The sequence below is a fragment of the Pelodiscus sinensis genome, chromosome 1 (assembly GCF_052426305.1).
Source record: "Pelodiscus sinensis isolate ZL-2025 chromosome 1, ASM5242630v1, whole genome shotgun sequence".
Classification (NCBI taxonomy): Eukaryota; Metazoa; Chordata; order Testudines; family Trionychidae; genus Pelodiscus; species Pelodiscus sinensis.
The window spans coordinates 215,539,800-215,567,429 of NC_143052.1; the positions used below are offsets into that span (position 1 = coordinate 215,539,800).

Consider the following 27,630-nt stretch of genomic DNA (forward strand, 5'->3'; position numbering starts at 1 on the left):
AACTACCCTGTCCTGGGAGACCATCTTGCTTATAACAATCTTGCAGCCCCCTGAGATGAAGGAGGGCCACTCATGTGGTCCACTCATTAACACTGCCCATCGCTGATATAAATCCATCTTCTTGCCAATGCATAATTACCCCCACAGCATGTTTTCACAAGTTCTGAGTGTGACTTTGTTCCTCTAATGCACCAGAGACATATTTAGGGCTAATAAAGCATCCTCTCTCTTGCCTTAGAGCTATAATAATTTATTTACAAGTCATCACTATTTCCTCTTTTATACCCTAGTCTTTGACTAGAAGTAAAGCTAAGCAATAGAAATAAAGTAGCCGAGAGCTGGAAATAATCCATTAGTCCATCTAACTTAGCTCTGTGCCTATGAAGGACTGTTTTCAAAATACATACTGTATAGTGATTTGTCTAGTCTGATTTTTATTGTCTCAGATAACAAGAGCACCACCATTTCCCGGCAGTCTAACAGAATTCACTGCTAAGTTGAATGGGAGAAAATACCCTGGTTAATTTATTGATCTACTTATTTCATCCCATTACTCCTACTTATGCACACACAGACTACCTCAGTATTCTCACTGATGTTTATACTATTCACATTCTTAAAAGATGAAACTGGTTCCATTTGGTAGTTTACTTTTGGGCAAAGTGAACTTTTGCAAAGGAAGGGTGAAGTCATGACTCCAATGAGGTCAACAGGGCCAGGATTTCACTGTAAACTTTTTAATCGTGTCTCTCACACCCAACTGCACCCCTTTTGGTGGATATGTGTTTGCACATTAATTACTCAAGGGTTAGCCATGTCAACTGAACATCTTTCCATACCAAAATATAGGGTGTTTTTTCCTCTTTTTATATAATTTGTACAAAACATAAGTAGCAAGACAAACTGAATCTATTGTCGCTTTTTATTTCAACATAGCACCCCGTTCGTATAATATACATTTTCCAAAACTGGATGTGCATAGTACAGAATACTATATATCTTGCAAACCACCACACACACATTTCTGCAGCTGTGAAAACAAATATTCTGGAATATGGGTATCAACTACATTGTATAAGTAAATGTACACATATATATATTCCTGGAGAGGAATTTATCTTTTAAATTTTAGATTATCAGCAATAAGTTACCCAATTCCAGATTTATATCAAATGGTCAATAGCAAACAAAGATGACAAACAGCAAAAATGTAGTACACAGTTTCATGAAGACAATTGAATAAAGGAAACCTTCAAAATATATAGTTCTTCTCAAATTCATAATATTTGGGATAGTCATGATTTGAAAAAATAAGTTTTCACTCTAGTTGCTCAAATAGCTGGGTTCATTATCCCTCTTTCCTATCTTGACTTTTATCACACCAACTACTTCTTGTCAATTAAGGTGTCTGTGTGCTAAAGGCTAAAGGACTGGCAGTGCTGGAGAAGTAACGCTCCTCCCTTACACACTGGAAACTTTCACAAACTGTCTGTGTCATGATCTGGGAATTAAACTTGTCAGAAGCACCTTCTACAACAGGGAGAGATAATTTCCATATTAAGGTTATCCAGAAGCTACTTGTGAAGAGTTCCAAATCAGAACCACCTAATAGGATTAGTTTTGTAATTGCAAACAATTGTTATCCAGTGTTGTTAGGGCTGAAGTAGGGTTTGAGATATTGCTAATTTTAGGCTAGGTACCACCTCAATAAAATTGTCAACCATGCTTGTATGGACAAGTGCAATATATGAAATGACAAGATATGCTTTGAGACTCTTGAGTACAATAGAAAGCTTGAAATATTTAGAAGAAAGCTGAAAAAGTTCCTCTTACTGAAGTGACTGAAGTGTTCACTGCATTAAAACCATCTCCCATCCTGTACAACTGTGCTTGGAAATAATGTTTCAAGTGAAAACTGACATTTCTGAACTCAACAGGGCTGAACTTGCTAATGATTGATGTTTTTAATCCAACAATATGGGAGCCACATGAAAAGATGATATATACATTTTCATGGTATCCTAAAACAGGAGAATGTTAATCTTTAATATTTCAACAATGGTCTGTGTTTGTATAGTTTGTCTTTAAACATATCCCCATAACTTGTTCATTGTGTCTGATGTTCTGTATTTAGAATGGAAATAAACTGGCCTGATTTCCAAACAATTCCTAGCATTTAACTCCCATTGACTTCAACAGGATTTGTAGATGTTGAGCACGTTTGAAAATCAGACCATTACAAGTGCTTAATTTTACACACCCATGATTGCCAAGTTTAGCTTAAGGCTAAAACTTAGAAATTGCCTGTGTGATATAGGAACCAAAGTCACATTTTCAAGAGTAGGAAGCTCAGGAGTCTAGATCTTTTGACATTTTTCCCTTGTGTCTCACTGAAAGTTAATGGGGACTTAGGCTTTGAAAGAACTAGGTCACTTTTGAAAATAGGACTTAGCACACTTTTGAAAATGTTAGCCCTGATTTTTGAAGGGGCTGAGCAGTAGTAACTCTCATTACAATTCCTCCTCCCCTCCTCCCGCCCCAAAATAACAGAAGGAGGTTTGACATCTTCAAAAACAAAACAAAACAAAAAAAAACCCTAGAAAGATGTTTCAGGCTAATATGGATAGTGCTGCCCAACTCTGTCCTTTAAAATTGTCATTTTGTTAAGTAAAAACCAACAAAACAAGAATTAATAAAAATTAACTCATAAAAATCAAACCATTCAATTTTGTAAATGAAAAGAATGATTTGCATATGCAGTGCTGGTCGCAGGATATGAGAGAGACATGGGGGATGAGGAAATACCTTTTATTGGAACAACTTCTGCTGGCGAGAGAGATCAGCTTTTGGGCTACAAAACTTGTTCTCTCCCCACAGAAGGAGGTCCAATTTATTTTATTTCGCATGGGCATAGTTGTCTAGATAAGCGATGGTTTGTCCAGTGGCATGATGCAATTCTAAAAGATATTACCACACCCTTCACTTAGTTACAATCCATAGTCACCACTCTGATTCTAACTGCAGAGCATTAACACAGAAGTCAGAAATTCAAAAATTCATGAACAGTGGTTAGCTAGCTAAGGAATAACATTAACCAACTTTCAGTTAGCACAGTTTTACAAATGTGAAGATTTCCCTCCCCCCATTGGAATAATGTTTTATAAATTTCGAATCCATATAAACTTCAGTCAAGGGAGTCTGTTCCGTCACCAAGTCAACTTTAAACATTTACATTGATGTCATTCTTGTTTGACATGTTGATGAAACTTCTGGCTGCCCTGCTATTCCACTACAGCTTTTTCACATTTATTCATTTCACACCATATCCTGACAGGAGACTGGGTAGTTATTTCTAACCCACCCTTAGGGAACATTCCAAAACTGGATGGATAAAGCATCACAAATAATAGAGGAAAATATGTATGCAGAACGTTTGCAAACTTAATGCAGATGGTTAGTTTACATCACTGAGAAAAGACTATAATGCATCACTTGTGGGGTTGTGAGAGGGGAAGGAAAGAAAGAGGACAGTATGCATGCTATGTTTTTATCAATGAGGCATATGTCAAAGGGAAGAGGCTGATTTCATTTCTTCTAAAACTATGCATTATAAGAGTTTTGGCCCCAAAACTAAAAGGTTCATTAGAAAGCTTTCATTTTCAGAAAGTCTCAGAGGACTTAATCCAATGTTCACTGAAGTCAATGGAAAGATGTCCATCAATTTCAATTGGCCCCAGATCAGACCCAGACAGAGGACTATTAACTTTGACTTTCCCTTTCGCAAAAGGAAAGATCCTAGGTGTCTCTCCTGTAAGGAGCATCTCCTGCACAGTATTAAGGCCACTCAATGGACAGCCGCTTGTAGGATCCATGTCTTTGCATCATAGCCAGTTAGAAATGCTACCTAGAGCATATACATACATTTATTTTATTTGGAAATCAAACATCTAGTTCAGATTCTTTACAAATGCAATAGCTAGTGAAACAGGAATATAGACCAATGCAAACAAATATGAAAAAAAACCTGATGTCTCCAAAGACAAGCAGAACATACGCTTAACAAGTACACATTAATTACATACAGAAAAGTGTGTCCATTTCTAATTTTCCCTGCAGATATAGCTTAAAAACAAGTTTTAAAAATGTCTAAAATCAGCAAGCTTAAATGGTTTTTAGTTCTCAACACTCCATTTTCACGTGATTTTTAACTTATAACACACAAACCCTGTAATATTTGACATAAATGATGAATAATCATAAATGGTGCTAAAGAGACAATTAAGTGACATGATTGTGAATATAGACCATCCGTACAATTATTTTTATTCTTTTGTGTCTTAAAACTACAGTCACTATCTCCTGGTATAAACCTATGTGAAATCGGAAACATCCAAGAAACAGCGTTAGAATAGGGATTTTACATATAAAGAAGAATTCCGAATGCCTGTAACTTATAATAATTGATTTTCAAGAAAGTACACATATCAGGAATTCTTTAAATAAATAGACTTTTAAAACTATTAACAATTTCAGATTTAGACTACAATTAATTTTGGTAGTTAACTGCATTTTGTAATATCCTGAAGAACAAGTAGGAAATAGCTTTCATTTCTTAGATATAACCTATGGTTTGACATTTATCTCCTCTACCTCTTCATCTGCAAGGGAAAATGTGCAAGGTGGTGTGCAAAGAAACCCAATGTAGATTCCACTTTTTCCAGTGCCTCTGCCTCAGTGAAAACTATACACAGATTTGCTGTGCTAATACAGTCAAAAAATTGTTGGCACGTGTGTCCATTTATCGCCATTAAATAATGTACTGAAGGTCACAAGACAGTTACAGGACGAAGCTGTTCCAACTGCATCTCCAATGCAATTCGTTCTTTGTGAACTTCCTGGATTACAGAAAAAAAAAGGAATGCTTTAACTTTTTGTTGCACGCACACATACAATGCTGCATTATTAAAGAGTAGTTCAGTAACAGCTGGCATCTACAACAGATCTCAAGCTCGTACAACTTATACTCTGCTTTATTTGTACGGTGCTTTGAAAGTATATTGGACAATCCGCCCTCACAACAACCTACTGAGATTAATAGAATCATTCTTTTTTTATAGATGGGGAAACTGGAGCACAGAGTGATTAGTGAGTTCACCATAAAGAGATTTCATTGTAGTACTTGTATGAGGTGAACTGGAAAATACTATTTATTTTGTTTATAATTTTTACACGGCAATTATTTTTAATAATATAAAGTGAGCGAGCACTGTACACTTAGCATCCTGTTGTAACTGAAATCAATATATTTTGAAATGTAGAAAAACATCCAAAATATTTAATAATTTTCAATTGGTATTCTATTGCCTAACAGTGTTATGAAAACTGTGATGAATTATTTGAATTATGATTTTTTTTGAGTTAATCATGCGACTTAATTGTGATTAATCAAAAGTACTGGCCGGGAGAGTCTGCCTTGCACTACTTCTGAGAAATCCTTCTGGACAATTTGGGAATAATGGTAATGGTAAATTCTTACATGGAACCGTACTTCAGTTCTGCTCTAAGGAAAGTGGTTGAGTGACTGGAATGGGATGTGATTGCTACAGAATGGGGATTTTTCATGCAGACTCTGACAGATGCAGAGGAACACTAAAGGAAGGAAAGAAAGTCAAGGCAGGCAAACGCAGTGGCAATCCACTGTGCTATTAGGTAAGACATCATGTTTCAGTTTCTGGTCATATAGTCTCACCTTTAGAGATGGAAATGCTGCAGAAAGTAGCATTTTCAACCTCTTAGGGAAAAGCAACAGCAGATTACGCTGACAGACTAGCAAGCAACATTGATGGTCTCTGAAAGGATCTCAGGCTACACTACAAGAGCATCCACACTACAAGCGAGTTTTTGCACAAGTAAAAGTACAGCAGTTTGTCAAAAGACTGGGCTTTTTGCACAAGAGTTATTACTCTTTCTATAAGGAATAAGCCTTTTTGCGCAAGAGCTCTTGCGCAAAAAGGCGTGTGTGGACGGACACCAGGGGTTTCTTGGGCAAGAAACCCCTATCGCAAAAAGCACACGTACTCTGATGACCATTCTGTGAATGGCCATCAGAGATTACTTGCGTAAGAGTGTCCATGGCAGTGTGGACACTCTCTTGTACAAAAACACATTTCTTACACAAACGCACATGGCAGTGTGGATGTGCTCTTGTGCAAGAACTTTTTGGGGACGATCTCTTCCCCAAAAAGTTCTTGCACAAGAAGCCTGAAGAATAGACATAGCCTCGGTTCAGACCTTCTTACGTAAAAGTACGATAATCTATATAAGTGACATGAAGCGCCAGTAGAAGGAGTTTATTGACTTTGTTTGGAAAATTAAAAAGAATAGAATTTATTTTTATCAGGAAGTTACCAATTTAAAAGCTCTCAAATAAAGCTCTCAAATACCTTGCAAGGGACAGTGTCATGAAGTCACTCTTAGAGGCTCATCTAAGGCAAGTAGACTTTGTATAATGAAGGACCGAATGTAAGAAGCTAAATAACAACCGATCAGACAAAGAAAGCTATGTCTGAGCTCCTCTCATGCATGAAGAGACAGCATTAAATGCTCTACCAGCATTCAAAATACAAGAATTATCTTTTAAACTCAATTCAATCAACAACATTGCACTTAGGTTACACGTTTTCTTAAATAGACTACTCAGCCCTAAAGTTACAGCATAGCTTCAAAAAAAGAGTCTGGAAACAAAGCAGTAGATTTCATCTATATAGAGGCACTAGATCCTTAGCCAATGGCAAAAATATCTGATAGCATCAAGCCTTGTAGTTGTGATAGTCTGTGTGTCCCTTACCTTCAGTTGCTGCTGGAGTTCGCTGTTCAACCTGGCTAGCACTGCATTGGCTTCTTTATTTTTACGAATTGCAGTCTGAATAGCCCTCTTCTGCTTGGAAGACTGTCTGCTGGAGAGTTAAATACAAAACATTTCAATGAAAAGAGCCTCAACAGTGACTGTCCCCAGGAGGCCAGACATCCACTTTATGTACATGTGTACAAAACCTTGATCAAAAGAAAAAGATACACTTTCCCCAGAAAATGTTGCGTACATGTAAGTGAGAGGACTCAATCAGATGGCTATTCAAAAGCAAAATGGTATCATTTGTTAATCTGAACCATAGTCTTATTTTAGGCCCTTTTCAACTATTTTATTGTCAATGTACTTGTATGTGCTGCAATATTCTTGCTATTATTTTTTTCAAACACTTCATAGGTTTTAAAATGTCAACTAATGTCTAATGGAAATCATACAGAACATTCTATTCAGAAACAATTTTACTTAGCTTCAGTATCTTTTTATTATTAAGGACAGCCGCATGAAAATAAAATCTTTGTTTTTTCTAGAATGTAACTGCTTCTGCTCCTTTTCTATACTTGAAATACTAAGCTTCCACTTTCAAACCAGTCATTTCCACCACAACTGATTGTGATGTCACACACAATGAGACTGCAGATTGATGAATTATGAACCTTATTTGTCTGTCCATGACTCTTAAAGAAACTAAGATTTGTTTAAATACAAATCTTGTTAGTGATAAAAAAAACACAGAAAGGGACATATGATAAATATAGGTTAGAGAAGCATAACTGTTGCACATGAGGTGTCAGCAGCTTTTAAATGACATCATAAGCTAAGACAGATGCATATCTAAACAGAACACATAGAAGCAAGTCTTTAGGAAAAGCCCAAGTTAACTCTTTCACTAAACAGAGTGAACAACAGTGATCTTTGAAAAAGAATCTCTGCATTTTTCTTAAAATTGTTTGGCCCTTTTGCTATTATTTTTCACCTTTCCATCAATTTGTTTATCTACAGTTTGTCCCCTAACCATTTTTATAATAAAATAAAATAAATCAAAGGGTACATGTATCTCTACATGGCCACAAACCTTTTAGAGACAGTTTAAGTATGTGCATCATAGAGAGAGGATTAGAGATGTTAGTAGGTGTTGCAGTTTTCCTTGGGCCTCCTACAAAGCTGGGTCTCCAAAAGCAGAAGAGCCCTATTTTTTATTTTAATCTTCCAAGTCAAGTAGCACAGATTCAGACTCTCGGTGAAGAGCTTCATTGTAAAGTATTGTGAAGCACCGACTGGATGACTCAGCTGACCTGATTTTGGCTCAGATTGCCTGGTCCCAAAACATAGAATCAGAGGGTTAGAAAGGACCTCAAGAGTCATTTAGTCTAACCCCCTGCCAAGATGCAGGATTTGTTGTGTCTAACCATTCAGTACAGGTGGCTATCCAACCTCTTTCTGAAAACCTCCAGTAAAGGAACTTCCACAACCTCCCTAGCCAGTCTGTTGATGAGATACAGAGGATTAGGGCTAAGCTCAGCCCTGTTTTTTGCATACAACTTCATCTGAAAGAGATGTGCAAACCCCAAGAAAGAGTCAACTGCACTCACCTCGAATAGGAATCCTGGGATAAAATAAATTTGACTCAACACCACTCTTTTCACACCCCATCACTTGTGCCTGTTTTACTGTTGGACTTATTGAAATCATAAAACTCTTTAGTCTTGGTGACTTCAATATCTATGCTTTCAATATGCATGCTGGCAACAGCTGCAACATAGTGACTCTAGATCTCATAGATATCATGGCAATCGTAAGATTATCCCAGGTGGTTTATAGCTCAACTCTTATGGGCATTATACTCTTCTCTTTGGGATGGATCCAGAAATGAGTATTAAACATGTAGGCTGTGTCTAGACTGCATCCCTTTTCCGTAAAAGGGATGCAAATTAGACACATCGCAATTGCAAATGAAGCGGGGATTTAAATCCCCCCCACTTCATTTGCATAAACATGGCTGCCGCTTTTTTCCGGCTCGGGGCTTTGCCGGAACAAAGCGCCAGTCTAGACGGGGATCTTTCGGAAAATAAAGCCTTTTCTGAAAGATCCCTTATTCCTTTTTTTAAGAGGAATAAGGGATCTTTCGGAAAAGGCTTTATTTTCTGAAAGATCCACGTCTAGACTGGCACTTTTTGCCGACAAAGCTCCGAGCCGGAAAAAAGCAGCAGCCATGTTTATGCAAATTAAGTCGGGGGGATTTAAATCCCCGCTTCATTTGCAATTGCGATGTGTCTAATTTGCATCCCTTTTACGGAAAAGGGATGCAGTCTAGACACAAGCGTATTGTAATCATGCTCTGATCCACATCTCCCCTAGGCCAAGGGCAAAGCCCTTCTCAAGACTCCTGTCAACTTGGTAGATCTGTTTCTATAGTTCATTATCTTGAAACTGTTGGCTCCTATGGGGCTCCAGAATAAATTTGGGAAATATTGCTTTTCAGTGTTTGGGCCTCTCTTTGCTGGATTGGAAGATGACAACTATCTATTGCTCAACATCAGCGAAGACACACAGCAAGAGTAACATTGTCGTATGCTTGGAACTGAACAGAAGTGCTTAGTATAATCAGTTGTACCAGAGAATTTTTTGCACTTCTACACTATGGCTGAAGTGATAGTTAAATACTGTTGTTGGCCTCAGCTACAGCATTTGCAAACACCTGACCAGTGGGGGCTGGTCAGTGTTCTGAAAGCCTGTGTAACTGAGATTGTGTTTGAAGTTTAGTTCCTTGCTGTGGAGAACTGCCCATCTTATTTCAATGACAAAACTGAAGGGATTTGGAGTCATCTCCCCCATCCTCATCTCCTGATTGGTTAACAAGCTACAACTGTCAAAATACGTGAGCACAACTTAAGCAACAGCAGGCAGGCTTCAAACACCTGCTATTACGGTTATCACAAGATCCCTGCCACCTTATTACATGGGCTAGTTGAGTGGTAGGTTTTATGATGTGGGCACATATTTGCCGACTCAATTAATCAAATGCATTTCAAATAGGCCACTGTTCAGCTATCAGATGTTAACAATTTTTGATCACTACTGCTGGCCTGCATTTGAACTGAACAATTCAAATCTGTATATCATTACCAATGCCCTATGTCAATCAATCATTAAATATGGGAATGAGGAAAAAAACAACCCAATCAATTTTGATGCAACGTGGTGTAGTTTTTTAGGTGTGTGTTTTACTTTTGAGCTGGAAGATGGGGTTTGATGGCAGACAAGGAAGAGGTCACGCTGATCGTGGGAGTGAGCTCCTGGGTTTCCAACATCTGATTTTCGGAGCGGAATTTCCTACGGATTGGTTTGGAGGGTGGCTGAGTAAGCAGTATCTCCTTTGGAGAAAAAAAACCAACCAAAGATTAAGTTAGTCCTTACATAAGTCAGAATCCAAAGACATGCTAAAATGATGACTTAAGGAAAGAAAAGGCTATGATGAGGGAATGTTTTTGGACAAAAATTGCTGAAGTATGGCCTCAGCTTTGTGCTGTCTCAGTTTTAACTAAATTCAGTAATATTAGATTAGTATTAAAACAACATAATGTGGTTTTTAAAAAGCAGACTATCTAGTTGAGAGAGTTTGTCTTTTTGTTTGTCTGTTTTCCCAAGAACTCCTCCTAAACGGTAAGAGCTAGGACCACCACATTTGATGTGCAGCTTCCTCTTATCGTAAGTTAAACCAAGGTCAGGGTTTGGTTGTACCAGGAAAATGGGAAGTGCCCAGAATGGGATTGCTTTCCAGAAAACCATACAGAAGAGAGACAGAATCACCAGGAAGGTGAAAGGGGCTGGCTGGGGGTATTGTCCCCCCATCCAGGACTGCCCCACACCTGAGCCTCCCAACCCCCAAGTATCTTGTAGAGAAGGCAGGAGGGCTGAAGCAACACTCCCCTCCTCCCCCGATTCATATGAGAACATTGCTGGCTGTTCCCCTTTGCCAGGGATGAGGGGAAAGTGCACTGTTTGCTCCATTCCTCACTCTAGCTGGGGAGCACAGGGAGCAGATGAACCTGGACCTGCCACCACCAGGGGATGTGCGCCTGTCCCTCAGCTATGTCTGCTCCAGCAGCCATGGAAAGGCACTTCTCACCTTGCCCCATAGTACAGCTGAGATGCAGGGTGTGAGAGGGACCGACTTGCACAAGGTCACACAAGAATTGAACCCAGATCTCCTGTGTTTGAGGCATTTGCCTGGGACACAAGTCAGGCTTCCTGCAGCCTATGATGTTTGTCCCAGAAATACCTTCTCTTTGGGTATGTCTACACTACCCCGCTATTTCGAACTAGCGGGGTAATGTAGGCATACCGCACTTGCAAATGAAGCCCGGGATTTGAATTTCCCGGGCTTCATTTGCATAAGCCGGGCGCCACCATTTTTAAATCCCGGCTGGTTTGAACCCCGTGCCGCGCGGCTACACGCGGCACGAACTAGGTCGTTCGAACTAGGCTTCCTAGTTCGAACTACCGTTACTCCTCATTCCACGAGGAGTAAAGGTAGTTCGAACTAGGAAGCCTAGTTCGAACTACCTAGTTCGTGCCGCGTGTAGCCGCGCGGCACGGGGTTCGAACCAGCTGAGATTTAAAAATGGCGGCGCCTGGCTTATGCAAATGAAGCCCGGGAAATTCAAATCCCGGGCTTCATTTGCAAGTGCGGTATGCCTACATTACCCCGCTATTTCGAAATAGGAGGGTAGTGTAGACATACCCTTTTAGAGGCAGCTCAGGAACTGGGTTACAGAGACATATATGTAAACTATAACTGCAGAATGAGTGCATATAAGGGTAGTGATTTGTCATGGATAAGTACATGAAAAAACATGGTCTGGCTCTAGTAAAAAAGACAAAGGCATTAGCATTTAATGAACAATGCCAGAAATGTTTTCATTAGTTTAATCAAAATAGTCCTTATTTCCCTTAACCCCAGGAAAGAAACAAAACAAAACAAAGCTTGAAAACAACTGCAGTATCAGGCTGTCATAATAATAAATTATTATTATAAAATGTAGCTCTCTTAGCACATTTCATTGGTAAATCTCCAAGTGCTTTAACAAAGAGAGCAAATAGTGTTATCACCCTCATTTCATAAAGCACGAAGCTGAGGCACCAAATGTTAAAGTGAGTTGCCAAAGGTTGCATAGTAAGACATTGGCAGAGCCAGGACTAGACCCCAGCTTTCATTATACAAACTAGTGGCATATTCACTGGACAAGGCTACCTTCCTTTTTATGCATAGGAACCAATTAATACCAATTAATATATTGTATTACAAATACAAATAAATTAAACAAAGTAATACACCTTTAAATGAACCACTGAAATGCCCACAAGGCTGCAATATGTAGTCAGGAGAGGGCTATTGCAGGTGTTTTGCATTAAAAGTTAAATTTAAGGCCATGAACAGAGTTAACATTATGAGAAGGTAGAGTCTCTAACAGTGCAAAATTCTACAGAGTTCAATGGCCACTTAAAAAATCTAAAAACAAACAAATCAAACTTAAAACAGGATCTGTTGTACACAAACCAGCATGGCAAACCACTTGCCTTAAACATGTGAAATACCACACAAAAGAATCACATGACATTGTATAAGTAATGCATTTGCTTACTGCTTTTAAAAAAATACATACCCGGGGTGAGAGCGATTACATCTACATACCAGATTTTCACAATATTTGTTGCTAAAAATAGCAGACATTTTCAGCCTATATACTGTTCTGCATTTTTTCAAAATGGAGATGGGTCCCTTAGTGTTCATTAATTAAAGTGAGTGAATGTGGTCCTTGTGTAAGTCATTGGTTTAACAGCATTAGTGTCTGAGTTCCCCACTGACATAGCAAATGGCTGCAGCATGAGTCATTGCAATGTAAACTCTCCCACCCTGTCTCACGCTCAAATCTATAAAGGGTAACCCCACCACTAGGGCCAGAAAGTAGTTCAGGCTCTATGCTCATTCAGCCCTTGGCCTCCTATGAAGCTGCCACAGAGGTGATGTGGGGTTCGCCAATGTGGATGCCGGGCTGCTAGAATTTGAAATAAGACCAAGAACTCATTCCCAAAACCTCACTGAATAGCCATGAAATAGTAATAGATGTCAGTCTCTATTGATGAGCTTGATTTCAACTATTAATCTTTAGGAGAAAGACTCGGAATCTCGTTTCCAAAACTCTGTCCTCTGGTTCGCCTTCCCTCCACCCCCCCCCCCCAAATTTTAATAGTACCTATGTTTACCATTTAATTGAACAGGGAAGCAGATGAGTGTAACTATTGTATGATCTTTCACAAATCACACTGTGGCTTCACACTTGGCAGGGTTGACTATCTCTCTCTGCAAATGTCATGTGAGATGACTAGGGAACCTGTGTGTGATTTCTATATGTCCAAAAGGGTGAAAGCTGGGGAAATACAAAATACACAATCTCTGTTTTCGTTAGTATGGCAAAAAGAGCCATAACCGTCTGTCAAAAAGCCCCATTTTCAAGAGTGCTCTATGTGAAGGGATGGTCCACTATAAAGCCATTAGAAGTGAAAACACAAGAGAACATTACTTAGGAAGATGGTGGGGAAGTCAGTTTGAGGCTACGTCTACACTGCAGGCTTCTTGCGCAAGAAACTTTTTGCAGAAGAGATCTTCCGCAAAAACTTTTTGCGCAAGAGCACACCCACACTGCTGTGGACTGCATAGACACTCTCTCAAAAGAAAGCTCTGATTGCTATTCATAGAATAGCCACCAGAGCACCTGTGCTTTTTTGGATTGGCTCTTTTTGCACAAAAATCCCCTATTGCCTGTCCACATACACCTTTTTGCGCAAGAACTCTTGCACAAAAAAGAGTTATTCCTCACAGAAAGAGGAATACCTACACAGCAAAAAACCCCTCTGTTCTTTTGATTTTCTGTAAATTTACCTGCGCAAAAACGCACTTGAGATGTGGATGCTCCATGGATTTTTGTGCAAAAACACCTATTTTTGTGCAAAAACCCTGTAGTGTAGACGTAGCCTGAGAGGAAAAGAAATCTGACTTTCACAAAGCAACCTTAAACCAGTTCTTCTACCCTGTAGTTTGTTTTGGGCTGAGACAATACCACTATTTCTAATTGAGCTTGGAAACTAGCCTGTAAGAAGTTTGTTACTTAACAAAAGACAGACAACACACTAAGCTTGCCAGAAGATGCCAGGCAGATAAATGGTGAGCATCTGGTTAGAAACACACCTGGGTAAGACACCGATGCCAAAACTAGCATTTTAAGATACAAGTTAGATGGACTTTTCAGCTATGTCCTAGACAACATCCTATAACTGTAATGAAGTGGCTCACTTTCCTAGTGGCTAGGAGAAGTCTCAGGGGCCTCTCTAACTGTTGATTTTTCTATTATGTTTTTCTTGGAAGTATGCTTTCACTTGAAAATTGACATCAGAAGGCCATTTTACCACCTGTGGGCGTGTTTCAACAGCTCCCTCATCCACCAGACATCAATCAAACTCTCTCTACAGGCCACCTGTGTAGACTCTTGCCCCCAGCCACGTATCATCACAGCCATTTCTCAGGTCAGAGCAGCTCCTTCCCTATCAAGAACACCCCTCCATGGCACCTCCTGGTACCACACTGTGTCATACACCAGTCCTACATAGATACTATGTAATGTCTGTGTGCACTAGTACCTGGTGAAGTATTATTGGAGATCTTAGGCCTCTAACTCCTAAAAAAAACCAACGGCCCACACTACTGATCTTGGAAAGGACTGAGGCTTAGAATGCTGGCTCAAAAACAAAGGTGTGATTCCAAAAGGTAGTAGTCGGAAAGTGAAATAAGACGGTCCTGTGGAGTCACTCTCTCTCGGTCTGCAATAGCCAGAATGTGTTGATCTTCCTGGCATGCTGCAAAGCCCATCTTTTCAGGAAGATAATCAAAGAAGCAACTGTTGTTAGGGGAAGATACTCAGGGGAGAAGAAAGTTGAGGGCTGGTTTATTTGTATGTGCTGCCTAATTATTTAGTACACATTGGGGGGTATTTTCTATTCCCAGCATTTGTCAGAAGCACCTACAGTAAGAAGAGAGATGCCTCTTGTTGTTTCACAAGTCTAAAGACGGGAAACCTGAAAGGGAAACCTAAAAGAGGATGGGTGAAATCATAGACCAGTTGAAGTCAAATTCCCAAAGATGTCAATGGGACCAGGTTGTTTCAATCCTAGAAAATGCAAAGTTGTAGTTACACTGTATCTATTTTATATGCCTGCAAGCATATAAAACCTTTAATTCATGTTTTAAACTAAGTCCTACAATTCTATGCATATTATACAAGAAATTCTGAGCACTAATAAAGTAGTGAAAGATGCTGGACCCTTAATATCAGATTTTTAAAATGTTTCATGTTAGAAGGTCTGGAAGGAAATGAGGACCAGACTTCATTGATCACTTCTCCCCATTTCTTTAAGGGCCCATGTGTTTATATTGTAAACAAATGGCAAGTTGTTTTTTTTCTTAATGCACATGCACTGATGTGTGGATTGAAAGCTTTCTTAAAGATTTAGCTGAGCTGATAGTGAATGTCCCCAGTGTCCTGACCTCCACAAAAAATAAACATGTAAAAATGTAACCCTATGCCTCCATTTAATTGCTTTAAAACTTAAAACAACTAAGGTTAGTTGATGAAGGCAAAAAGATAAAGGCAGAGCATTTGACAACAGCATTAGACATATTGGCCTTACCTTTTTCGTTGGACTACTTTCTTCTGTCTGCAATGGGGCTCTATTCATCTGAGGATGTAATTCAATCTCAGATACTTGTTCTGTCTGTAACAACAAATCAGTCACTGCTACACCCAGAAAATGACTAGCAGTCATGTACAATAAAGACAATGAAAGCAAATACTACACACAAAAGGAGAGTTACTTCAGCAATTTAACTCTGAGGGGGAAAGTTAGGGTGACAGCTAAGTGAATGACATGCATCTTTTCTATATTTTTAATTAAATCATTGAAAAATCTTACTATGATAAGAAAACGAGAAATTTTTTTGCAAAACACTAGAAATGTCACTAGGAAACGCGACCACTGAGAGCTGTGGGAATCCATGCCTGAGGACAGTTAATGTAAACAAAATGTCCCAAAGGCCACCAGCGGATTACCCTGATGGGCCATGCGCCAAGGATTGCCGACCTCTGGACTAGACTGAAAATTAAAACGAGGCTAATTATTTTTCTGTTCCCTCTGTAGAAGCTGTAACACCTCCATCCTCCAAAAACTCCTGGATTAAATGGCTCATTTAAATGCTGCAATCATCATCCTAGGAGTTCCCTTCAATAGGACAAAGATTCAGCTTCATACCACCATACAAGAGGACTATGGTTTGGAAGCAACGTTGGAGCTCACTGAATGAGAGTATAGAACATATTCTATGGTTCTATGGAGAGAGTGCCACCTTTTCAAATGGAGCTGAGGATACTCTGCACCTCACAGTTTAGCTCCCCTGAATTCTCTTCCATCCCAATTGCTGCCAGCTGAGCATACAGCAAAATGGACAAAGGCCTCAAAGGAAAAGAGGCATGCTGCCATCTTGGTTAAAGAATTACAGGTCGGACCTCCCTTGTTCAGGACCAATCAGGTCCCCTAGGTCTCCTAACCCAGGGTATGTCTAAACTAGTTATTCCTCCTGCAAGGCGGTTTAACAGTAGTTCGAATTAGAAGCTTTAATTTGAACTACCTAGTCCATGCCGCGTGTAGCCGCGGGCAGGTAGTTCGAACTACGGGCATTTAAAAATGGCACCTTCCTGGGAACATTCAAATGAAGCCCGGGATATTTAAATCCCGGGCTTCATTTGCAAGTTTGAATGCCTACATTAGCCACCGTAGTTCGTACTAGGGCGGCAGTGTAGACATACCCTAAGAAAGGATGGAGGGAACATAGAAAGGAACAGTGGAATGGACTGGAAAGAAAAAGGGGAGTCATTATTTGGCACACACACGCAGGTTCCTATATTCCCCCACTCTTTTGCCACAGAAAAACCGTCATGGTTTCTGGGTGTAAGAGAGACCCTTTCTGGGAATATTTTGAAGAAATTTGTTCCCTCAGTAAAAAAAGAAAATGTTTCAAGTGTAAGCAGTGCAAGAAGATGATGCAGGGATTCATTGCAAGACTGAAACATCTTAAGGAAAACTGCTTATTGGAAGAAAATGATGTGAAGGAAGATGCGGATATGTATGAAGTACGATGTGGATCAACTTTGCAATGCATCGTTCTTCAAGACTCTCTCTGTGCCTTTTAGTATTAATGTCATTTAACAAGTAAATTTCTAAGCTATTTGTTATGATGGATGTTGCTAGAAAAAAAAGTTTAGCTTAGCTAATCCTTAAGGTTTGTTTAATTAGTTAACTAGGTTTAGAATCTATCACCCAAGTATACAATACAGAAAGCTGCAGTAAGTTGCAGAAAGCTGCTACAGAAAGCTGCTCGAGTTGCCAGTAGTCATTTTCTTATTTTATTTTACATAGTACATGCTCCTTATTTTGGAACATCTTTGTCTCAGGCCATAATGATGATGCCATAAGTCTATTCCCTATTTTATTTCAGCATAACTCAGCTTTCCCAAAGGAACCCCATTCTATACTTGTTTTCAATGAGGCTTACTCCAAAATTAAGAGCACTCTAAGCACAGTCTTTGCTTTTTTGGTAACTTGGAATCAGATCTTCATCAAAATGACAGCAGGAGAAGGGAAGATGAGAACTACTTGTGGAAGTTTTGAAGACACTGAACATTTAACGTTCCGAGGAGTTGTCTGTTAGAGTTAATTAAATTTGAACTTTTGTTAAAAAAAGAGTTTAAGGACAGCCATCAGCTGGCAACTCAGGAGACTGCTGCAAATGCAAGTGTGAAACATTTCTGTAACATTCAAGATTTAGTTTAATAAATATGAGTGCTAATGTATTTGTGTGTATGTTTTAGTTCTTACCATTCCTAGTGTACTGCTGCTGCATCTGCAGCTTGATACAAGTAATGAGTATTATGTACTTTCCCATAAATTAATAAAAATCAAGTTATCTAAAAAAAAATTACACAATATATACCATCTTAGGGTATGTCTACACTACCACCCTACTTCGAACTAGGGTGGTTAATGTAGTCATACGAACTTGCAAATGAAGCCCGGGATTTGAATTTCCCGGGCTTCATTTGCATGTTGCTGGGCGCCGCCATTTTTAAATGTCCGCTAGTGCGGACTCCGTGCCCGCGGCTACACGCGGCACGAACTAGATAGTTCGGACTAGGCTTCCTATTCCGAACTATCTAGTTCATGCCGCGTGTAGCCGCGGGCACGGAGTCCGCACTAGCGGACATTTAAAAATGGCGGCGCCCGGCAACATGCAAATGAAGCCCGGGAAATTCAAATCCCGGGCTTCATTTGCAAGTTCGTATGACTACATTAACCACCCTAGTTCGAACTAAGGTGGTAGTGTAGACATACCCTTAGATATTATAACATGCTGCCCTTAGGTGTAAATTAACATGTTTTAGTGATCAGATTTGTACCATTGTCTGAAGAAATATGTGAAAAAATACCAGAGGGAAACTTAATTGAAATCATTGATTTAAACTTCAATGTCTCTGGTTAAGCACAAACCATAAATCACACAATGTCAGAATTAGATATAGATTATAATGTTTTTAGAAAGGGACTTGATCATACCACTTCTACCCCCCTTACGAAAGGAGCACTATGGAAGCTTGTGAGGAGAGGAACCTCTGTCAGGTTTGCTCTACAAATGTAAGGGGGTAAAACTAATTCTAGGCGAGAGATTTATGATCTTCCTTTAAATGCATATGTAATTCCCCTCTGTCTCAAGGAACATAAAATTCCATGGCTGACAACACTTCCCTTTTCCTCCTTCAAGTATGGTATATTTGTACTGCAAACCAATGCTAAAAAGACAACTATTCTAATTTGCCAAGGGGCTAATATGTGGTATTAACATTTTGATTTAGAAAACTTTCCAGGGATTACTAGGCTGAGATGATAACTGAAGGCTCCTGAAAGGGAGAGGAATGAAAGGGGAAGGGACACTCTTTGCTGAATCCCTGAAATCAAGGATTTAATTTTTATAATACAAACCTGTCTCTGATATCCAGTGATACAAACAATAGACTTCTTATTTTCCAGAACCATTTATGTAACCGAAAGAAAGTCAGAAGCAAAATACAGGCGTCAGTGGATTGGCAGAGCATACTGGGCAGGCACTCCAAGAATATGCATGATAATGAAGGCTCTTAGGACAGCAGAGCTCAAAAAGCATCATGGAGGCAATGAATTTGGACATGAGGGATGTGTGAAGAAAATCTCCACTCTCACCCACCTTCCTTTGGTAAAGGGTTGATTCATAGAGAAAAATGATGATCTCTCCCCATTCCCCCCCCCAGGAGGAGTCATTTGGTATATCTGCCTGCTCTAAAGAAATGTACAGAAGAGGACCACATGTAACTGAGAGAAAAAGGAAGAAACAAAATTAAAAAGTAAATCATTCTAGAAGGGTAGCTTGGGATGGAAGGAAGAGATAACCAGAGAAGCTCTATCTGTCTCTGTCTACTGATTAGATTTTGGCAAGTGCAAAAAAGGATCACACTTCAGTTGCAAAGCTACCATGCTTCACTCCCCTAATTTCCCTGCCACTGACAGCCTTCAGCCAATAGAAAGGCCTCACAGTTATTTATAATAAAGTGCATAAAAGGAAAGAAAAAAAGCACAAGTTTTGGACACTATCGGATGCAAATATTGAGCCAAGTGTTGTTGCCAGTGCTGAAAGATAAGATTTCAGAATTTCTTGCAGTATCTGATGATACAGAATTTTTTATGTTTATAGGCTATTTGAGTGACTTGGACATGAGGCAGTCATTAGAACAACAGCTTCAGGGATTGCAGGGCTACATTTCTATTCTACCATTCGCTACTGTCAAAAGCCATTGGTGATGGTACTGCTCTGCCTATTCATTTGTGATCATGAGGATCATACCCAAGTGTGCAATGCAAATCTCACAATACAATTGTGCATGGCTAACTAGAGAGGACAGATGGTTAAATGCATATACAGATTTTATAAAAGAAAGGAATCAGTTCTGGTATAGGAGCTCATGTAAAATGAATACAGCAACTGGTTGTCATGTCCTTAAAGTGCCACCTAGTGGCAATCAGAACAGGTCATTATGGAAAAGTCTCAGACAGGGTAGCCATGTTAGTAGTCTGTAACTTTAAAAACATTGAGTAGTCCTATGGCACCTTAGAGACTAAGAAATATGTATATCATCATGAGCTTTGGTGGGCAATATCCACTTCTTCAGAGGAGATTGTTTCTCAGAACACAGTGAACACAAGAGATACATGCATATTCATTGCCTAGAGACTGATTCGGTGGTTCTGAATTCATTCACACACCAGGCAGACAACAGGCTACACTGGAGACCATGTGTATGAACTCTACTGACCTTTCCACTTCCTCTTGTAAAAAAGGAGCTCTATTTTGTATCTTTCTAAAGCCTGGTTTATACCTAAAAGTTTTTCTTCAATAGCTACGTTAGATGCATAAAAAATGGGCCCCTAACCAACATAGTTATGCCTAGTGTAGAAACAATTATACCTTTAATAAAGTCCTTTCACAAGTAACACTTATCTTGTTACTAACAAATGCATTTCCCATCACTGGTCCCACTCAGATTTTAAAGTAATAGTCATGCAGCCAAAAGGTATGTTACTTTTTCATGAGCTGCCTCTGCTGCAGAGGATACGCCACAAAAAACAGCTACAAGTATTCCCACATGGGAATGATCTGGCCTAAAGTTATTTAGGAAACAGTATGGCATTTATAATGCCAGCTTTTTTCTTTTGGCAGGGAATTTTTTCTTGGATTTTTCTCCCCATTCATTTCACTTACCTACTTTGGGGCCATGCATACCAGCACCTGTCTCTCTCGCTGTGGGCTGAATGCAAGTTTCTCCAGAGTATGTAACAATGCCACTCAGAGCAGCTCCATGGAGCATGGGAAGTAGGTACTATTCCATTTTAGCTCTTTCTTCGACCATGCTCATCAGTGAATGCTCATCCCACCTTCTTAATCTGGGAGCTGATCAACATGTTGCTTGCTTTCCATGCAATTTTACATGGTGTGAGGAACTCTTCTTTGATGCTAAAGACTCCAGTTTTCTACTGGGGAGACTAAGTCTCCAGCATGTAAGCACTATTTTACAACTTGAAAAGGAATGCAAGGTCCTGTCTACACAGGATAGTAGCACCCCTTCAACGACACTGGTATAAGGAAAGCACTGAAACCTACTGAATGCAAATGCAGTAAGATGTATATATAAACTCAATTTATATAAGGCATCTTTATACTTACATAACTGTGTCCAAACAAGGAGTGGTACCACTATAACTATTTTTTTAAAAAATCATACCTATAACTGAAAAAGCCATGAGGAATCCTGTGGCAACTTAAAGACTAACAGATGTATCTGGGCATAAGCTTTCATGGGTAAAAATCACTTCATCAGATGCATGGGTTCCCTCTGAAACTGGACTCCTAACTGACGCAGAACTAAACAAAAAACTAACAGCACCATATTCTTCTATTGCAAAAGTCTTCAAAAGCCTCACTGCTTCCCAGGCCAACTTATAGCAATTCATATTCGAAAGAGATGTTCTTCTTATGTTCCTCAGCTGCACCTCATATTTCTATTTTCTAGGCACCTATTTATCCCCCAAGCAGGAGTTTAAATCTAACTCTTCCATTCCAGAGGAACGTGATAGCAAGACTGAGATCTTCAATCTCCTGTTGAGCAATCAAACTTGTAGCTCAGCCGCCAATATTAAGACTGAGAAGAGGATAGTGTCAGTGACCCTGGTTTTTATTTAGACACTTACTACCTCTTTGTGTGACCCTGAGCCATAACAGTTCTATTGTTACCAGTAACAATATCTATCGGATGGGGGAATGCAAGTCTTGCTTACTTATGTAGTACTTTGAAGCCCTCAGATGACAGAGTTAGATAAATGCAAAAAGTAAATTATTTTACATTTAATTTTTGTTTTTAGATTCCAGTCCTCCCTGCTCAAGCAAAGCAAGATTATACACAGATTCTATCCCCACTTTGCTAGAAAGAAGTTCGTAATTGACCTTCCAAAGTAAAATAGAAACACTTCATATTTCATTTATACTGAAACATTGCTGCTGGAGTCAAATACATACGGAGGATCTGCTCTCAACAGTACTTAAAGGAGTGCTGAGACAATGTGTATACTGGCAGGTTGCTGAGAGCCACTGAACCAAACTGTAAACCCTCGTAACTGTGTTATGATGGAAATCACTTCAAGCAAGGGGGTGTGGCAGCATAGCATCTATGAATACTTCTGCACTGGAATAACGTTGCCCATAGTAGCCCATCTGATGTCAACAGAACTGTTCAAGTGAAAAGTTACCTATATATGCAAAAACGTTCACAGGATCCTTGATGCTGATTACGTGTAGTGACACTTCATTAACTTACAAAGAGGGGAGTGCCAAAGAGCTTATCTGTAAGGTGAGGTGGACTATTAAACATGCCTTACACTTTACAGGATACTATTACATCCTTCTGTTACCTATGAGTAGGTTAATTTTGAGGGACAGGTGTTTCTCCTTTCTAAATGTTCACATCCTCATGTTTCAACCCATTTTTTTCTGCTTAGAGGCTAGTTCCAAGAAAACCAAGCCATCCCCCTTCTGTTTCTGTGAGCCTGATATATATCACATTTAACTGTCAATTTTTCTACAGCTTGTTACAAAAACTGTAAGTGATAAGGCAGAAAGAAAACCTATAGGGATGCAAATGCAACAAGCTGCCAAGACCTTAGAGTGCTGATGGTTTTCTCAGCACTGTGCAATCATGAAATTTTGATAAGCACTTTTTTAAAAAGCTGTCTGAGGACTGGTGATAAGGCTTTGGGAAAAGGCCGTAAATACACACACAGTTACTCACAATGTTCAGCCCAACTACAAGTAATGAATAGGACCCAGATGGAAACATTAGCAATCTGCTTTAATACTCCACTTTCACAGAACCAGATTAATTTAAGCTGGAAGGCGGCATGTACACTGTTAGAGAGACTGCCATACGATTCTCATTTTTAAAAATATTTCCAGGAAAATACTTCAAAAAGTTTTCATTGCACCTATCACAGAGCCCCAAAATAAATGATTAAATGTGCTGGTCTCTATGATTTGTAAACCCTTGTTGTTGGGGGTAGGGAGTGGTGGTAGGGAAAACAGGGGGCGGGAATCTGGCTATTCTGGATGTAAGATATTATTTTCCCTGATAGAGGAGAATAATCCACTTGTCTTGTATGCAAAGTGACAGATGGCAAAATACTTCATACTACAGATGATTTATAGTTTTATTACAGTCACAGTCTTCTTTAGCATCTAACACTTTGATTATACACCATATGTTAATCTGCAGCACATGGGATGGACTATATCAATCCTATAAAAACAATTACTTTTTTTCATACAATGTTTGTGTATACCAGCTTTAAAAAGGTTCACCGTGACTTAACAATGTAAGAAAAGGCTGGCTTTATTTGTCCCACTCTGTATGAAAGGGCTAGGTTGCCATAACCTCAATACATTATTTCCTTTTGATTTCTAAAACAAAAAGGTGCCCATTTAGAGCTCTAGATGTCCTGCCAGCACTTAAAATCACATGCACAAATGTCAGCAAGATTCAATGCAAGAAAGCACTCCAGTTAGCCTAATGTTTTATCAAAAACATAGCCACAACAGAATAACAGAAACAAATCAATATACTTTGTTCCCTTCACTCTATGCCTTTACCTTCCCTGAATGCCTGCACAAATAGATGGGTCATGCCAGGTGCCCTAAAGGTCAAAAAACTTGGGCTATTTAGAACCAAAGGGGTTGTAGGATGAGAGGAAATTCCACACTCAAGGGACCTTCACAGAGCTTATCCATTTGGCAGCTCTGTTTTTAATTCTGGTCTAGTATTAAAATGGAATGAATTTTCTTATTTATCACACATGAAGGGCTTGGTTCCAGAGACTAACACATTTAGCAGATAGACTCTTCTTGATTTCAATGGTATTTGGATAGTTGATTAATAAATAAATATTAAGATTCAAGGCAGTACTGAAATCTGTGTATAAGGATGCTTTTTCAAACGGAAAGGTGTGAAAAGTTTAAGAAATCATCCAGTACCAGATTAGCACGTTTAGATCTAAAAATGTACAAGTTGCAAAAATAATAATATCTCTGTTTTCAAATGCAATATCTGAAAAAAGCAGTATATTCTTCTCTGGCTCTTCCTGACAAGCCTTATGTTCAGGGTTCCACATTTACACTACAACAGCACCGAGAAAACAGCAACGCTGCTCCCCCCCCCCCGAAGGAGCACTACTCAGACAGTCCCTAGGGTCAGCTGCCCAGGGATGCTAGAGCAGAGGCCAGTGTGGCAGGCCTGGAGCTAGGACCAGAACCGCTCTGTGACTTCTGCAACCTCTGTGACTTCTGCAGTGGCCAGTGTAGCTGTCCCTGGGGCCACCTGAGCACCTAGCCCTGGAACCAACTACTTGGCCAGTTCTGGGGTCAGCCACACTGGCCACTGCAGAAGTCACAGAGGTTGCAGGAAGTCCCAGAATCCACGACCTCTGTGACAGACATGGAGCCCCGGTTATGAGCAGATCCAAGGGATACATGGCCCACGGAACTCAGCCGTAAAATCAGAAAGGGGTTTTTTTGTTTTTGTTTTTAACAGATCACAAATACAAGACTGTGAGCGCTCTTGGTCTATGTTGTACAGTCCCTGCTGCAATGGGGCCCCAAACCTGATGGTGGTCTTCACAGTCTGATTCAATATCCACTGAAAGTAACAGAAAGACACACAATGATTCCCACCTGCTTGGATCAGGCCTTTAGAAAACAACAACAATTTATACTTTCAAGGCTAGATTGTGTTACCTTACTCACACTGGTAAGAAGGTAGTGATATAATAATCAAATTAACCTAATTGAGTAAATGCTTCCCAAGGTGACGATGGCTAACAAACATTTATGTCCTCCAGAGCCATCCCATCATAGGATGATTCAAGGCAGCTGCTTAGGTCCTGTGCCCTGGGGGGCTCCGCAGTGGCCCCATCAACTGTCCTATGGACGGGATTGTACCCCAGACTAAGCTTAGCCTGCAGGGCCCAGGGGATTACCTGGGGGGCCTAGCACAGGGCAGCAGCAGAGGTCACCCTCCCCGCCCCCACATTCACTGCAGTGGCAGGAGCAATGGAAAGCGGAGTAGCCAACCAGCCTTCACCACTCCACCGTCCTCTCCCAGCTGGGTCTCTCGCAGCGGTGAGAAAGGAAGCGCTCTGGTTCTGACCCACTCGACTCCCCTGAGCAACTCAGGCTTAGGGGGAGCAGAGTGGAATGACATCAGCTGGCACCATGATTCTCCAATTCCACTGCCACCATGAAATGGAATGACCTGGAGACGGGAGGGGTGGAGCAAGATGCTGGGCTGCTCAGTTTTACGCGGTACCCATTGCTGCAGTGTATGTGTGTGTGTGGAGGGGAGGTAATTCCCAGCTTACATCTCTCAGGGAAGCGGGCTTTGGGAAAGAGGTGCAGTGGGGACGGAACGGGATGTAGCAGGGGCAAGGCTTGGGGGAAGGGACAGATTGGGGGCGGGGTGGAGCAGGAAAAGGTGGGATTTGTGGAAAGGGGAGTGTCCCCAGCCCCATGTCTCCCTAGGGTCAGGACCATGGTGCACAATCTAACCTTCAGTTTATAGAATATCCTATTAAAGGCTTAAGATTTAACCTTTTAAGACTCTCCAGTTCACCAGTTCTTAATGATTTCTTAACTATCCCATTTATTTTAAAGAATTTGCCAGATGTTGAGAACAAGTGACAGGGGATGAATCACTTGATGGTTACCTGTTCTGTTCCATCCATCAGAAGCACCTGGCATTGGCCACTGTCAGAAGACAGGATACTGGCCTAGGTGGATCTTTGGTCTGACCTAGTATGACCATGCTATGCTTCTTATTTGCTTGTGTGAGTGTATAATTTTTAATCAATGTGAGCCAAAATTTCCAGTATAGACATAAAAATAGTAATCAAGTTTTCAAAAAACAGTGACAGAAGAATTAGCATTAATTTACAAAACCAACAATCTAGTACACTGAAGAGAAAATAGGTATTCTGGGTTTTATCAGCTAAATATATTCAGCATATATCACACTTAAATTAGCACTTCTTACTTAAATTACACTATTTGGGTATCTTCCACTGTTTAAATCATTATACTTCTCAAGGTCAGCTTATACTACATGAAGGGAAACTTGAAATGTATTTCAGCCAAATATTTTGGCTGAAAAACAGATTATTCCTAGCCTGCTCTCATATATTCTGATTACAGTGAGAATTCCTATTACAATTATTGTACTAATAATCCCACATTCTATGCAGCTGTTGGAGCCAGCTCTTATAGACCCGAAAGCCAAATATAATAAGATATTATTTGTTTTTACATAAAAGTATATGAGCCTTAGCTAAGCTTTAGATGCATGTGCTCAGTTAATTTCAATTAGAATTTCATTCATATGTATTCAAAGTCAATTCTAGTTGTAAATATAACTTTGTGTGATTGATTAATAATTTTAGTCCTGGCTCTCCACCATTACTGATCAGCCTGGATCCCTGCTGTCACTAGATAAAATGTATTTTGTTTGTATACACTGGCCTGAGTGTCTCTCCAATCTTCTATTATTAACTGTTTGTATCACTGTAGCACTCACGAATCCCAGTGATGGACCAGAACACTAATGTATGTCACATTGTATAAACAAAGAACAAACAAAACAGTCCCAGATTTAGACAGTAGGTACTGGAAAGTCCAGTCAGACCAATTCCATCCCTCCTTAATTACCGATCCTTCAAGTTATCAGTTGTAGGCACAAGAAGCAGGAAAATTTGCAAAGCATGTTTATTCCTACAATCAAGAAAATGCTACAGGCTGAGCATGTGCAAAAATCACCACTGGATATCAGATAAGAAAGCAGTGGAACTACATATCCCCAATAAGAGAAAGAAACACACTTGATCTATAAATGGAAAATACTTCCAAATAACGTATTAGCCAAAACAGAAGACCAGCCTTTGTGTAAATCTATTTCTCTTAAAAAGTCTTTTTAGCAGCTTTTCAGTGTGACTTGGGCAAACTTGGATTGCCTTTTTCAGAAGTACAGAAACACAGTATTAGTGGATGAAGGAAATGCAGCTGATGTGATATATTTTGATTTTGGTGAAGAATTTTATACAGTGTTTCACAAACTCTTATAGGAAAAATTAATTCAAATGGCTTACACAGGAACTTCGAGGTGTGGACTGTAAACTGGATAAAGAGAGAGAATTAAACAGCAGCTTATTACCTAGATATCTGTCTGCTCTACATTATCTAAGCACTGATGAAAGCCACATTTATGTATTGCAGTTATCACAGGAACACAGATTAACTTCATAGCATTAGGAAGAATTCTGGGAAAATTATATTGAAATGGCTTCACTTTGTGAATTGGTACAGATGAGATTTGGACTCAGTGCAGATTGTGACAACAGATAAGATCACAGAGGACATAGGCTACAACAATTCCTCAGGGAAAGCCAAAAAGTAAATGCATTATCAACTAACCAAATCCTAAAGT

At 39.7% G+C, this 27,630-nt stretch overlaps 1 protein-coding gene across 7 annotated transcripts in view; it reads right to left on the bottom strand.

Moving 5' to 3' along the window:
* Positions 1 to 2,362: 2,362 nt before the first annotated feature.
* The window catches only part of REPS2 (RALBP1 associated Eps domain containing 2), a 142,536-nt gene continuing 117,268 nt past the window's right edge, over positions 2,363 to 27,630 (bottom strand). For 5 of the 7 annotated variants that reach the window (XM_006113356.5, XM_006113355.5, XM_006113358.5 and 2 more), the window contains 4 exons: positions 15,611 to 15,694; positions 10,094 to 10,239; positions 6,848 to 6,956; positions 2,363 to 4,895 (listed from right to left, as the gene is read on the bottom strand). In XM_006113356.5, coding sequence (XP_006113418.3) covers positions 4,827 to 4,895; positions 6,848 to 6,956; positions 10,094 to 10,239; positions 15,611 to 15,694 — 408 coding nt within the window. In that variant the 3' untranslated portion in view covers positions 2,363 to 4,826. The remainder of the gene's footprint in view (positions 4,896 to 6,847; positions 6,957 to 10,093; positions 10,240 to 15,610; positions 15,695 to 27,630) is intronic. The other 2 variants (XM_006113357.5, XM_014568624.4) reach the window with 1 other exon arrangement.